Raw genomic sequence first — 15,124 nt, 5'->3', positions numbered from 1 at the left:
ATTCAACAAACATGAGCATCTCCTAAAAGCAGGAGACTTTTCTTGGTCCTGGGGACATGGCTCTTGCGTTTGTGAAATTTACTATCATTAGAAAGAGGAAAAGTAATCCAATAGCCACTCAAATGAATGTGTTAAGGTGTGGCCAACAAACAAAGCCAAGTGCTTTGAAGGCAGGGCACAGGCATTGCCTGAGGAAGTGCTGTCTTCCCCTGCCAGCAAGGAGGGGCAGTGAGCTAGGGAAGTAGCAGAGGAGGGACTGGCCCAGTGAGCAAGAACCAGACCCTGCAGCACTTGTGGGCTGTAGTCATGAATCCGCATGTTATTTAGGAAGCTGGAAGGGCTTTACCCAGGAGAGTGGCGTAGTCTACCCCAGCTCTGTTCACTCTTTACACATACCAATAGCCTGGGGGTTTTGCTAAATTGCAGTTTCTAGCACAGGGAATTTTTTAGAGAAGTGAATCTATTTTGCATAATACTGTAATGATAGATATAAGTCCTTGTAAATTTGTCCAAACCCATAGAATATGCCATACCAAGTGACCCTTATCGTGAACTCTAGATTTGGGGTGGTAATGATGTGTTAGTGTAGGTACATTGATTGTAACAAGTGTACTGCCCTGGCGCAGGATGTAGACAGTGGCAGAAGCTGTGAATATGTGAGGAGGGGGTATATGGAAATCCTCTGTGCTTTACACTCATTTTTTCGATGAATCTAAAGCAGCTCTAAAAAATAAAGTCTATATAGTTTTTTAAATGCCGTTTCTGCTTAGGTGGGTCTGGGATGGGGCCTGAGATTCTGCATTTCTAAGAAGCACCTAGGTGATGCTGATGCTGCTCCACCATACACTTTGAGTTTCAGTAGTAAAGGTGTAAATAACTTTAAAAAGAAAAACGTGTTACTGAAGAACAGAGTGGCTTGTAGGGCAGCCACAGTGACTGTGCAAAACCTATCAGGAGGTTATTTCAGTAACTTACAGTAACTGATGATGTCTTTGATGAAAAGAATTGGATCAGAAGGAAGTTGATGGGTTGGAGAGTGTGTACCATGTAAAATTAGTGAGGACTGCTCAACAGGAGTGTAGGTGTGAGTTGTGCATGGTCTGTGGGAGGCGAGATTCAGTGAATACAGTGGAGTAGTATTATAGAGGGCTTTATTCAGGGCAGAGATTTGCCACACTAGGCCTTCCTCTCCTGCCCTAGGTCAGGAAGCCACACCATGGCAGAGGTGTTCCCCCTCTCCTCCTGCCCAGCCACTGATGCCCAGGGGAAGGGACTCCTCCTTCATGCACAGGGTGGAACCAGCCAGGCTCCTCTCCCCCACCCGAGGCCTGCAGGCACTGTCTATGGGGGCAGAAATGCCTGACTTTGTACTCCAGCAACTGGTGGCAGTAAGGCAGAGGCTCTAACAGGGCAGCCCTCAGAGGGGCCAATGTGGGCAGCTTTTCCTTCAGAGCTGGAGTCCTTTAAGAGAGGGTCAGGTCTAAGGAGAGGGGAAAGGCCTCCTATAGGAGGAGGCAAGAGATGTAGGAAAAACATTGCCTATAAGTTTATAGTCTGAGAATTCAGAGCTAGGAGAAAAGAGAATGCCCCAAAGTGCCACCATTCACAGAACACATCCTCCTCTCCCCGCAACACACACCGCTATGCTGCTGGCCCAGGGGTCCCATGAGCAGTGATTGTTGCTGTCATCACCCTGACAACAGCTGTTCAAGTCCCTGAGCATTTTAAGGATATAAATACTGTTTAGAAAGAGAAAAAGTAAGGATCAGATGGTACAGAGTATATGAGCAGGGTCTAAACAGGGGGAAAAGTCAGGAACAGTGTGAACACCAGGAGACACAGTTCTCAAGCCTGCGGCTGCCAGAGGCAGCTCTGCCTGTCTCCTTTGTGTGGCTAGCACCTAGCCCAGGGCTGACACCAGCCCTGTCCATGCTAGTTCACCTAATCAAACATTTAGAGGGAGGTTACTCCTGTTGGAAGAGTGTGCACAAACCAGGAACGGTAAAATCTCCAGGTGGTGAGATAACAGGTGACTTGCACACTTTTCTATATCTTCCATTCTTTCTAAGAATGTTTATTTTATAGTCAGGGAAAATGTTTATTTAAAAAGCACACTTGTGTTTCCAGGGAGATCATGTATGTCCCGTCATTTAGTGAGTTAAGAGATATTGTGTCAACTGCTTCTTTCCCTTCTCCACCAGCAGTGGTGATGCAGCTCCCAGACCCCTGCAAGGGCAGCCTCTCTAACGGCTGCTGAGGTTGAACTCCCTGGGAGGGGCACTGCAGACTGGCCACTGCATCCTCCAGGCCTCCAGGCTGTATGGAGAGGGTGAGAAAACTCAGGTCTTCCTGGTATGGATTCTTTATTTCCCTTCATGTTTTATTTGCAATGACATAAAATTCAACGTTTTAAAGTATACAATTCAACCAGGCACAAGTGGCTCACTCCTGTAATCCCAGCATTGTGGGAGGCCGAGGTGGGTGGATCGCCTGAGGTCAGGAGTTCGAGACCAGCCTGGCCAAAATGGTAAAACCCTGTCTCTACTAAAAATGCAAAAATTAACCACACAAGGTGGCCTATGCCTTTAATCCTAGCTACTCAGGAGGCTGAGGCAGGAGAAGCTTTTGAATCCCGGAGGTGGGGGTTGCTGTGAGCCAAGATCATGCCACTGTACTCCAGCCTGGGCAACAGAGCGAGACTCTGCCTCAGTAAACAAACAAACAAACAAACAAAGTGTACAATTCAGTGGGTTTTAGTATATTTGCAATGTTGTGAAACCACCATCACTATCGAATTCCAGAACGAAATGTTCTGGATGATTATGGAAATCATCATCCCAGAAAGAAACCTGCGCCTATTTGCAGCTACTCCTCATTCCCCTGTACCCCATCTCCTCGTAACCACTAATTTACTCTCTGTCTCTATGAATTTGCCTGTTCTGGACATTTCTTTTCTCTTCCTTTTTTTCCAGAATCCAGGTAAGAAAGAATATTCTGGACATTTCTTACAATATGTGGCATTTCGTGACTATTTTCTTTCACTGAGCATTATGTCTTTCAGGTTCATCCATGTTACGTATGTCTTAGTACTCCATTTGCTTTTATGGCCAAATAATATTCTGAAATAATATTCTGTTGTAGATTGAGATCTACTTTTTCTTTTTGTAGCGATGGGGTTTTTGCTATGTTGCCTAGGCTGGTCTCGAACTCCTGGGCTCAAGCAATCCACCCGCCTTGGCCAGCTCCCAAAGTGCTGGGATTACGGGTGCCTGGCCTAGATTGAGTCCCTGAGAGGTCCATTTTTTTTTTTTTTTTTTTTTTTTTTGAGACAAAGTCTCGCTCTGTCGCCCAAGCTGGAGTGCAGTGGCACAATCTCTGGCTCACAGCAAGCTCCACCTCCCGGCTTCATGCCATTCTCCTGCCTCAGCCTCCCGAGTAGCTGGGACTACAGCTCATAAAATTAGCCCACACAAAAATTAGCCCACCACCACGCCTGGCTACTTTTTTTTTTTTTTTGTATTTTTAGTAGAGACGGGGTTTCACCGTGTTAGCCAGGATGATCTTCGACCTCCTGATCTGCCTGCCTCGGCCTCCCAAAGTGCTGGGTTTACAGGCGTGAGCCATTACGCCCGGCCGAGAGGTCCATTATTTGTCTAAAACTAGTGGTCTCTACATTTGTTGGCAAATAGCTTCCTCTCCTGGGTGGCTAGCAGTCCAGAGTTGAAGTGGTCAGAGCAGGAGGGTGGCCAAGGGGTCAGGAGAGGCAGAGGCTGAGGCCAGCACTGTTGAGTGTCCCCATTGTGCCGTACAGGTGGGCAGTTTCCATGCATTCGCCAGAAGGCAAGCAGCGTTGCCGTCCATCTCTGCCTTCTCTCTGCCTCCTCTCACAGCCTCTGCCCCTTTCTGACTGCTGCTGGGTAGAGGTGCAGGATGGGCTCCCCATGCCAGCTACAGGCACTGAACTCAGTTCAAGAATCAGCCAGTTACCATGGTGATGCTGGTCCTATGGGGGTGTGGTTCAGCAAAGCAGGCTGTTGTGCATGAGAAAGAACAGCCCCATTAAAAATCTGTAGAGCATTCTACAGTTAAGAAAGCACTTTACATCTGGTATCCTGTGATCGCTGTGATAATTATGTGAAGCAGGGAAGATCGTTATCTCAGTCTGTTTTGTGCTGCTATAACAGAATACCTGACATTGGGTAATTTAGAAAGAATGGAGATTTATTTCTTACTGTTCTGGAGGCTGGGAAGTCCAAGGTCAAAGGACTCACATCTGATGAGGACCTTCTTGCTGCATCATCCCATGGCAGAGGATAGAAAGGCAGGAGAGCACGCCCAAGACAGAGTGGGAAGGAGGCCAAAACCATCCTTTATAAGGAAGCCACTCCTGCTGTAGTGAACCCACTCCCAAGAAAATGGCATTAATCTATCCATGATGGCAGAGTCTCCATGATCTAATCACCTTTTAACAGTCCCAGTTCTCAACACTGTTGCATCTGGAATTAAATTTCCAACACAAAACCTTGAGGGGACACATTCAAATCACAGCAATAGTATTATGACTGTTTTACAGAGATGGAACCTGAAGCCCAAAGAGGTTACCCAGCTTGCTCAAGGTTATGATTCTAATACACAGTGGATGGAGCCAGACCTCATTTCCTCATGCCTAGACATGTATTCAGCAAGTATTTACTGAGCACCTACTATGGGCCAGGCCCTGTTCTAGACACTGCAGATATGGCAGTGAACAAAGGAGGAAGCCTCTGCTCCATAGCTCCATATGTAATTATGTATCACATATACCTGTAAATATACATCACAGTTGTAAAAATATATATCAGTTGGAGACAAGCCTGAAGAGAAACAAATCAGGCAAAGAGACTAAAGAGTAGCAGGATGGAGGGGGGCAGGGAGGATGGCACTGTTCAAGAAGAGTCAGGGAAGGCCTCTTTGACAAGGGGCCACGAGAGTAGATGTGAGCAAAGTGGGACCTGAACTGTGTGGATCTCTGGGGAAGACACTGGCTCCTTCTAATGTCCTAGGTACTGTGGAGGACTTTTATGAGCAGTATCTCATTTTGAATCCTTGCACCCACTGGGTTGGGTAGGTGTTACAATGCCCATTCAAAAATGGCAAAGCAAGCTCAGAAGTTCAACCAGGTTTGAGACAGTAATATTGAGATTTCCAGGCGCTGACTTTCCCCGCCAGAGTCACTGAAGCAGACAAAATCGTTAGAGACATTTCAGTTTCAACTGCTTTTTGTCTGTGTGTGATAGAGTCCCTAAAACAGACAAAATTGATATAAATTTGTTGGGCAAATTTATAATGACTGTTTTCTGTCTCTGTGTGGTGGAACGCTGAAAACTGGGTTCCTATGTGAATTTCCAAATTGTTCGGAAGATTTTGGGTTCCTCTTTTTAGTCCTGTTCTTCCTCACGCTTATTCTCAGAAGGCGGGACAAAAACTCCTTAGAAGCCATCACTGAAATTAGATAGTTTCTCTTTCAGCTATGCTTTCTGCTTTTGCTAACATCACCACATACCAAAATCAGTGAGAAATATTGGATTCTTTTTGGGTGAGAACGAATAGTTCAGTGGGGAAAGACCCTATTATTGGGAGGCCCAGATAAGTGAGTTGCTGTCTGTCTGGCCCATAGCAAGACCAGAGTGCTATATATCTAACATGACCCTTGAGTGAAATGAAAGGTAAGAGTTGGCAGTGGGAGGAGGGAGAAAGAAAAATGAAAACTCTTACAGAAGACCTATGTCCTTGGGACTTTTTATTTATATTATTTAATTGAACTGAATTTTCCAATGATCCCAAGGGGTAGGTGTCATACCTATTTAGAGATGAAGAAACAGATGAAACAGCAAGTGGCTGAGCTGGGACTAGAATCCAAGTCAATGGAGATGGATAGCCCATGTTCCTTCTACGTCTCATTTTGCTTTCCTTAAAACACTAGGAGTGTCTGGGTTGTCATTTGATCTTTAGCTAATATAGCTTCACTTTGAAATATGCTCCCTTCAAGTATGTCTTTTTATTTCTTCCTTTCTTTCAGTTATATTCCCTAAAGCAGGGACTGGCAACATTCCACACAATTGCTGAAGAAGTGTCTGGACCATTCTGCATTACCTCACTTTGCTATGCAAATACCCACCATCACAAAACTCTCTTGTTCAGTGCTGTGGTGGGGCCGTATCCAGTCTGACAGAGGCCTGAGAATGGCTGGTGAGATGGAAAGGTGCTAGTGCCCCATGATCCTGCTATCTAAGAAGAGAGAGGGCTTGGAAATGAAGTCCCTAGACATGGGTCTCCCTAAGGGGATCTGTGTGGCTCCAGGGGATACAGGGCCCAGAAGGCACAGTACGATAGCACTGGGCAGGGGGCACTGGGGCCTTAGAGGGATGCTGCTTTTAGGTCCTACAACAGCCTGGGAAGAATGACCATGCCTCCTAAACCAAAAATCAGAAAATACAGCCTGTTAAGGAATTTTGGTGCTATTGACACAGAGACTAGTTTAGATATCGATGTGCCGGTATTTCTTGGTTATATGGATGGAGAAATGAACAGAATATTTTAAATAAAAACTCTTTCAGGAAATCCAAGCTGGAGGGTAACTGTATGGCATGGACTACAGATAGCCAAAGAGATAAAGGCAGGATATAGGATCCATTTAGGGTACCTGAAGATGGTAGAAATAGTCCAAAGGTGTAAGCATGGGAGTCATTTCAGCCTGAAACCATGGGATCAATCAGGCCTAGAAAGAAAGGGACTCTGTTTCTTATTTATTTATTTATTTTGAGATGGAGTCTCACTCTGTCACCCAAACTGGAGTGCAGTGGTGTGATCTTGGCTCACTGCAACCTCTGCCTCCCGGGTTCAAGTGATTCTCCTGCCTCAGCCTCCTAAGTAGCTGGGATTACAGGTGTGTCCCAACATGCCCGGCTAATTTTTTTGTATTTTTAGTAGAGATGGGGTTTCACCATGTTGACCAGGCTCGTCTCAAACTTCACCTCATGATCTGCCCACCTCAGCCTCCCAAAGTGCTGGGATTACAGGCTTGAGCCACGATGCCCGGCCTGGGACTCTGTTTCTCATAGCAAAAGGGCTCAGTGGTGGGGCTGGATTGGGGTGGGTGGGTACAGTGTTGGCTTAACTTACTGACTGTGGCCTAAAACTGAAGAAATCAGTAAATAAGAAAAATGGCCCTAAAAGCCTGGGCCAGAAAGAAAAAAATGTGTAAAACTGGGGCAGTTTCTTTTCCTCAGCTCAGTTTCCTCATTTGTAAGATATGGCCATGAGAATGAATGATCATGGAAGTCCCTTCCAGATCTCACATTACTTACTATGACTTTCATATCCCCTGGGGCTGAGTACATTGTTTAACCCATGGTTGGCACTTATATCCAGGTCTTCTCAGGGGACCAGTGGACTTTCTCCCTCACTAGGGATCCCTGTCTCTGTCCCCAACTCCTGGCCCATCGGCATCTGGCTATATAAATAAGACAAGCAGGTGCCTTTCCATATTTCTGAATGCTCAAGATGTCTCGTCATGCTAGGCGTGGTGGCTCACACTTGTAATCCCAGCATTTTGGGAGGCTGAGGTGGGCAGATCACCTGAGATCAGGAGTTTGAGACCAGCCTGGCAAACATGGTGGAAACCCTGTCTCTACTAAAAATACAAAAATTAGCTGGGCATGATGGCGGGCGCCTGTAATCCCCACTACTCGGGAGGCTGAGGCAGGAGAACTTCTTGAACCTGGGGGTGGAGGTTGCAGTGAGCTGAGATCATACCACTTCACTCCAGCCTGGGCAAAAGAACAAGACTCTGTCTCAAAAAAAAAAAAAAAAGAAAAAGAAAAAAGAAAGAAAGATGTGTCGTCTTATGGAGATGCAGGGAAGGGGAAGATTCTGGATAACTCTTGAAAGATAACATCACTGGAAGAGCTTTACCCATTTGGTGGGGTGTTGAACTGGATGTAGGAGCAGCACACAGTGGTATGTGTACGTGGAAAAATAAGGCAATTTGCTTGTCACTATATCAATAGTTATATCAAAGGTGTAAGGTAGCTGCTAATATACTGAATTCAACTTTAGGCTGCAAACATAGATTTAGGTAAAGGAGGTGACAACCCGGTTCTACTCTGAGCCAATCACACAGTGGATGTCTGGAACGTTAGATTTAGTGACTTTGCTCTCTCAAAAATATATACACACAAATCAAACTGTGTAGTGAGGAAAGTGAGGGTACTCACTTTCAGTACATCAACAAGGAACAGGGGCAGATGGGAACCTGCAGAACTATCTGAGAGAGAATATAAGTATCCTCAGATATCTGCAAGTCTTGTTACGTAAGAAGAATGAGATGTGTTTTGTAATGCATGTAGAAGCTAGAGGGAAACAGACTTCAATATAAAGCAAAGCAAAACTTCCTCAGTCAAATTGTCCAAAGATGAAATCAAAAGCCTTAGAAGTTAGTAAATTCCCCACCCCCTTGGAGAAAGGAGAATGGGATTCATATTTGGTGTGTGTCTAGGCATTGAATTACGGTATGTGCTTGCCATAAATTATCTCATTTAATCCTCATAATAACCAATGTGAAGACTGGGGTTCAGAGAAGTAAAGTAAGTTGCTTAAGGTCACACAGCTACTGTGGATTTTATTGAATAAAAAAAGCCCATGTTCTTTCTACACCAACAACCAGGAGCCTCTAGGCAAGGATGTTAGCAGAGTGCACTTAGTCATGATTGCCTTTAAGGTAGGTAGGGAAGTAGGCAGTCCTGAGAACTTTAAATCCGAAGTCACTCAAGTGAAAAGAGGAGGAATCAGGATGTGTATTAAGGTGACAGATGAAGGTTTTATTCCTGTGCCAAACTAGTGAAGTCACATGAAATGGATTGTCTTTAGCTCACTTAATCTGGATAAAATTTATTCCTAGATTTTTCCCATGGTTAAATGCAGTTCTATAGTTTAAATGAATGCGTGTACATGTGCTTATCTGTGTGTGTGTTGTTGCATCACGTGATTGTGGGGAGGGGGGCTGTAGGAGAAACGCAAGGGAAAAGGCAGTGAGCATCAGAGACTAGGTCTGTATAGTGAAATTCTTCCTTATTTCTCAAGGCAGTAGTAGCTGAAAATTACCTAATCAAGTGACCAGGCAACACAGCCAAGAAGGAGGCCTTCTGTAAGTGGGAATTCATAAATAATGAAGATTGATTATATTCCCTACCTATTTAAAGTATGGCCATATTTTTTCTTCTTAGTTGACCTCATCTCCGTCCCTTATTCTTCGTCATGACTGCAGAATCAAAGGCCCTTGGAATCTCAGGCTGACCTGCCCTGTCCTAGACTTCCTGAATCTCTCAATCTCTCAGTTGTCTCAGCTGCAGAATGGGGAAAATAATACATATCTTGTGGGGTTGTTGGGGGATTAAATGAAATAGCACCTGTCCCCTCCATGGAGCCACCACAGAGGAAGCAAAAAAAAGGAAATAGTATGAAGAGTAATTCAGTATAGGCTATCTAGACAGAGGTGGGCAGCAGCACCTTGCCCTCCTCCACCACCACTGTACCCGGAACCTTAGTCAGGACTGACTTCTCTTGGGGGTGGTATTGTGTTAGGTAAACCAAATAAGAAGTAATAAGACTAAAAATTGCCTGCTGTGAGAGAAGGCTCATATGCTCCTAAATCTAGCATGTCATTGGAAAATTCTCAAGAAAAAGGAAGGGGATAGGTTATGTTATAATGATTGGTCCATGAGTCCGATTTTAGTGATTTGTCTTCATTGTTTTCAAAACCAAATTTGTTTTTTATGCAATCACATTTAGTTTTTCTAGATAGTGACTTCCAAAACCTTTAACAAGCATTGCGGGTGCAACTGCTATAGAAAACAGTATTGAAGTTCCTCAAAAAATTAAAAATAGAACTACCATATGACCCCAAAATTCCATATATCCATAAGAATTGAAAGCAGGGTCTTGAAGAGACATTTGCACATCCATGTTCATAGCAGCACAGTAGCCAAGAGGTGGGAAGCAAGCCAAATGTCCATCTACAGATGAATGGGCAAACAAAATGTGGGGGGTGTGTGTGTGTAATATTATTCATTATCCTTATGATCACATCATTACCATTCCAAAGGAAGGAAATCCTATCATATGCTACAATGTTCATGAACCTTGAAGTGCATCATGCTAAGTGAAATAAGCCAATCATAAACAGGCTGTTACTGTATGATTCTATTTCTATGAGATATTTAAAGTAGCCAAATTCATTCAAACCAACAGAATGGCAATTGCCAGAGGCTGAGGGGAGAGGGGGAAAGGGGAGTTGTTTAATGGGCATAGAGTTTCAGATTTGCAAAATGAAAATTTCTAGAGATGTTTCACAACAATGTGAATATACTTAACGTTACTGAACTGTACACTTAAAAATCAATAAGATGATAAATTTTATGTTATGTGTTTGTTTGTTTGTTTGGAGATGGAGTTTTGCTCTTGTTGCCCAGGCTGTGGTGCAATCTCAGCTTACTGCAACCTCCGCCTCCTGGGTTCAAGTGATTCTCCTGCCTCAGCCTCCCGAATAGCTGGGATTACTACACCGGCCACCACACCCGGCTAATTTTTTGTATTTTTAGTAAAGACAGAGTTTCACCATGTTGGCCCAGCTGGTCTTGAACTCCTGACCTCAAGTGATCTGCCTGCCTCGGCCTCCCAAAGTGCTAGGATTACAGGTGTGAGCCACCACGCCTGGCCTGTTATGTGTTTTTTACCACATTTTTAAAAAATGAAGAGAAAAAAAGCATTGAGGACCCAAAAAATCAAACTGGATTGATGCTTAGTCACTAGACACAACACCCTAAGTTCTGTTACTGCTGACTTTGGATTCCTGACCGTGCAGGAATCTATATTTAATAAATATACAATCTTGTTCTGTTTGCCTCTCTATAGGTGTTATCCATGTGACCAAGGAAGTGAAAGAAGTGGCAACGCTGTCCTGTGGTCACAATGTTTCTGTTGAAGAGCTAGCACAAACTCGCATCTACTGGCAAAAGGAGAAGAAAATGGTGCTGACTATGATGTCCGGGGACACGAATATATGGCCCGAGTACAAGAACCGGACCATCTTTGATATCACTAATAACCTCTCCATCGTGATCCTGGCTCTGCGCCCATCTGACGAGGGCACATATGAGTGTGTTGTTCTGAAGTATGAAAAAGATGCTTTCAAGCGGGAACACCTGGCTGAAGTGACGTTATCAGTCAAAGGTTGGTGGGATTTTCTGATTTTACTCTAGGCTGGCAGATTCTTAATGCCCTTAAAGACACATGACTATTGATTTAAGTGAAAATTTTACCAAAGAGGGATGTATCTCACTTCATTTCTTGGAGTTAAGTCTCTAGTTGTATGATAAACTCTAACTGGTTTCTAAAGATGTCCTGGAAATACCTGTTAATGTGCATTTCTTGTTCTTTGACAATCCAAGTTCATGACAATTATCCTGGGGCACTGTAATGACCTAAAGAGACTCTCAATCACCAAGGGGCATCTTTGATTTGATGTAGCCTTGCTACTAACTGCACTTGACCCAGCAATATATGCCTGTGAAAGTATGCTAAAAAGGTAACGGGGCTGGGTATGGTGGCTTATGCCTGTAATCTCAGCACTTTGGGAGGCCAAGGCGGGCGGATCACTTGAGGTCATGAGTTCAAGACCAGCCTGGCCAACATGGCGAAACTCCGTCTCTACTAAAAATACAAAAACTAGCCAGATATGGTGGCGCATTCCTGTAATCCCAGCTACTCTGGAGGCTGGGGCAGAGAATCGCTTGAATCTGAGAGGCAGAGGTTGCAATGAGCCGAGATTGCATCACTGCACTCCAGCCTGGGTGACAGGGCAAGACTCCATCTCAAAAAAAAAAAAAAAAGGAAAGAAAGAAGAAAAGAAGAGGTAAAAGAACAATGGAGGCATAAATCTTTTTTGGGTAGTATCTGAATGTCTATTACTATGGCTATCTTACTATTATATTCTAATATTTTCAAAGTGATAAGTTACTTATTGCATATCTGAAGCTCTAATCTAGCAGTCAGTCCTGAAAAGTTAGATATTAGAGAATTGGGCCAGGTGCGGTGGCTCAAGCCTGTCACCCCAGCACTTTGGGAGGCCAAGGTGGGTGGATAGCTTGAGCTCAGGAGTTTGAGACCAGCCTGCCTAACATGATGAAACCCCATCTCTACTAAAAATACAGAAATTAGCCAGGGACATGTTGGCTACTCAGGAGGCTGAGGCAGGAGAATCACTTGAACCTGGGAGGCGGAGGTTGCAGTGAGCAGAGATGGTGCCACTGCACTCCAGCCTTGGTGACAGAGCAAAGACTGTTTCAAAACAAAAAAACAAAAAACAAAAAAACAAAGCAGACTACAGAGGAGGGTGAGCATTTTCCCTAGCGGTAGAGACTCTGTCTTAAAAAAACGTTAGAGAATTGGATGCATAATTAATTCCTGCCACAAGGAAAAAAACTAATTTATGAATCAAAGCCCTGTTTATGTACCTACTGTGGAAGGCAAGCATTTCTGGTCTCGGAAAGAAAGGACCCTTGCTTTTGTAACCGCCCAAGGCGTTTACGTCGCCTGCTGCCTAGATAGAGCCGATTCATCAAGACAGGGGAATTGCAATAAAGAGTAATTCACACACAACCGGCTGTCGGGAGACCAGAGTTTTATTATTACTCAAATCAGTCTCTCCGAGCATCTGGGGAGCAGAGTTTTTAAGGATAACTAGGTGGGTCGGGGGAAGTCAGTGAGCTGGGAGTGCTGATTGGTCAGGGATGATATCATAGGGAGTTGAAGCTGTCTTCTTGCACTGGGTGGGGGCCACAAGGTCAGATGAGCCAGTTTATTGATCTGGGTGGTGCCAGCTGATCCAAGTGCAGGGACTGCAAAATAGCTCAAGCACTGATCTTAGGAGCAGTTTAGGGAGGGTCAGAATGTTGTAGCCTCCAGCTTTATGACTCCTAAACCATAATTTCTAATCTTGTGGCTAATGTTAGTCCTACAAAGGCAATCTAGTCCCCAGGCAAGAAGGAGGTCTGCTTTGGGAAAGGGCTGTTACCGTCTTTGTTTAAACTATAAACTATAAACTAAGTTTCTCCCAAAGTTAGTTCAGCCTACGCCCAGGAATGAACAAAGACAGCTTGGAGGTTAGAAGCAAGATGGAGTCAGTTAAGTTAGATCTCTTTCACTGTCTCAGTCATAATTTTGCAAAGGGGGTTTCACTTTAATCAGAGTATAACAGAGGATACTGAAGGAGCCAGAGCCCTTTTTGAGAAATTATAGCCCTGAGCCATTTTCTCACAGTTGAAATTTGAACATATTTCTTTTTTCCCCTGGGACTTGAGCCTGTAGTGAAAACCAAACTTCTTACTTAATAAAACATAATGATTAACCTTGATAATAGATAACTTCAGCAGATCCTTAGTGAATTCCTTACTGTTCTTCTTTGTTTTGATCATTAGCTATGAATCTTTACTTGTGACATCCAAATCACATCTAAAGTTTTGGGGAGTAAGCCAAAGTTACATGGAACTATCTTAAACTTCACTCAGTGTTTTCTCTGCTCTTGGATAGAATAAATTATTATATGGTGATGTGATTTGAGGGGTACTAAGAAGCCTACCTCTTCCACAATTTTCACCTGCATTGACTCCTGAAATTCTCATCATCATAGCCATTCCTGCTAATTTCTCCATTTTCCTCCTAAAAGATCCCTGTTAAAATGAAAATATGTTTCCTGGGGTGGGGGGTGGGGGGTGGCACCACAAATATATTAGCCTGTATTAGTGAATTACATTAGGTACGTAGTCCTCTAATGGACTACCCAGAGAGAAGTAGACTCAGGTCAGCTGAATTTGGATAGAAAGATAAAGAAGAAAATCCAAGAGTGAGAAAAGGAAACATTTCAAGGGGGGCAGGCCCTATTAGCAGATTACTGTAAGAGACCAAGGACAGCTAAGGGGACAATGTGAGATTTCTGGGGTACTCAGAACCGAGGGTGTGGGGTGGACAAAATCCAGTAAAGGGAATACAAAAAGGTCACTTGCTTAATTTTACTGAGAAGCATTCTGAATTTTCCAGTTGAGTCAAAGCAGTGCTTCTCAAATGCTTACATGCCTGTGAGTCATTTGAGGGTCTTGTTAAAAAATGCAGATTTAAGTTCAGTAGGTCTGGGGTTTGGATCTGAGATTCTGCACCTCTAACAAGCTCTCAGGTGATGCCTGTGCTGCTGTGGAGGACCACAATTTGAGAAGCAAGGAATTAAGCTCTCATTTGGCTAGAGTGACCAGTTATCCTCTTTGCTCAGAACCAAAGGGTTTATTTGGGGCACAAGATTTTTGGTGCTAAAACTGGGAAAGTCTCAGGCAAATAGGACAAGTTGGTTACCCTATATTTGTCTAAGATTGCAAAATGGTAATATAATATCAGCATAGCCATATGAAAACCTCCATTAACTGGCATGTTTGAGAACTAGCTACATTAGTTAACAGCTTAACTAGGTTAATGGATTTTTCCTCCTAAAACATGTGCACCTATTCCTTTTCTCGTAAGATATTCTTACCCTTTCCTATTAAGAGTGGTAAAAATTGGGTTAACTAATTAAAATGAGATACAAAGGTCACAGTCTTACAACATCTTTGATTGTTCACAACCTCACAAGACCTTAGGAATGGTTACCCTAAACAGATCACCTTAGAAAAAAGGTGGGAGATGGAGTTTAGGCTGTTCTAAGCCAAGAAAGATTTTGAAACTTTTTTTTTTTTTTTTTTTGAGATGGAGTCTCTTACTCTGTCACCCAGGCTAGAGTGCAGTGGCGTGATCTCGAGTCACTGCAGCCTGTACCTCCTGGGTTCAAGCAATTCTCCTGTCTCAGCCTCCGAACTAGCTGGGACTACAGGCATGTGCCACCACGCCTGGCTAATTTTTTATTTTTAGTAGAGACAAGGTTTCACCATGTTGTCCAGGGTGGTCTCAAACTCCTGACCTCAAGCGATCCTCCTGCCTTGACCTCCCAAAGTGCTGGGATTATAGGCATGAGCCAGTGCGCCTGGCCTTTAAAAGATTTTTAATA

General features: G+C 43.9%; 1 protein-coding gene across 5 annotated transcripts in view; it reads left to right on the top strand.

Moving 5' to 3' along the window:
* Nucleotides 1-15,124, top strand: part of CD80 (CD80 molecule) — a 36,809-nt gene that overhangs the window by 3,892 nt on the left and 17,793 nt on the right. For 4 of the 5 annotated variants that reach the window (XM_055260267.2, XM_055260268.2, XM_063630119.1 and 1 more), the window contains exon 3: nucleotides 10,951-11,268. In XM_055260267.2, the coding sequence (XP_055116242.1) occupies nucleotides 10,951-11,268 (318 nt within the window). Of the gene's footprint in view, nucleotides 1-5,420; nucleotides 5,706-10,950; nucleotides 11,269-15,124 lie in introns of those variants that run through there. The other variant, XM_063630120.1, reaches the window with a different exon arrangement.

Source organism: Symphalangus syndactylus, chromosome 21, assembly GCF_028878055.3.
Source record: "Symphalangus syndactylus isolate Jambi chromosome 21, NHGRI_mSymSyn1-v2.1_pri, whole genome shotgun sequence".
In the NCBI taxonomy this organism is placed as follows: Eukaryota; Metazoa; Chordata; class Mammalia; order Primates; family Hylobatidae; genus Symphalangus; species Symphalangus syndactylus.
This window is presented reverse-complemented; position numbering and strand designations above follow the sequence as displayed.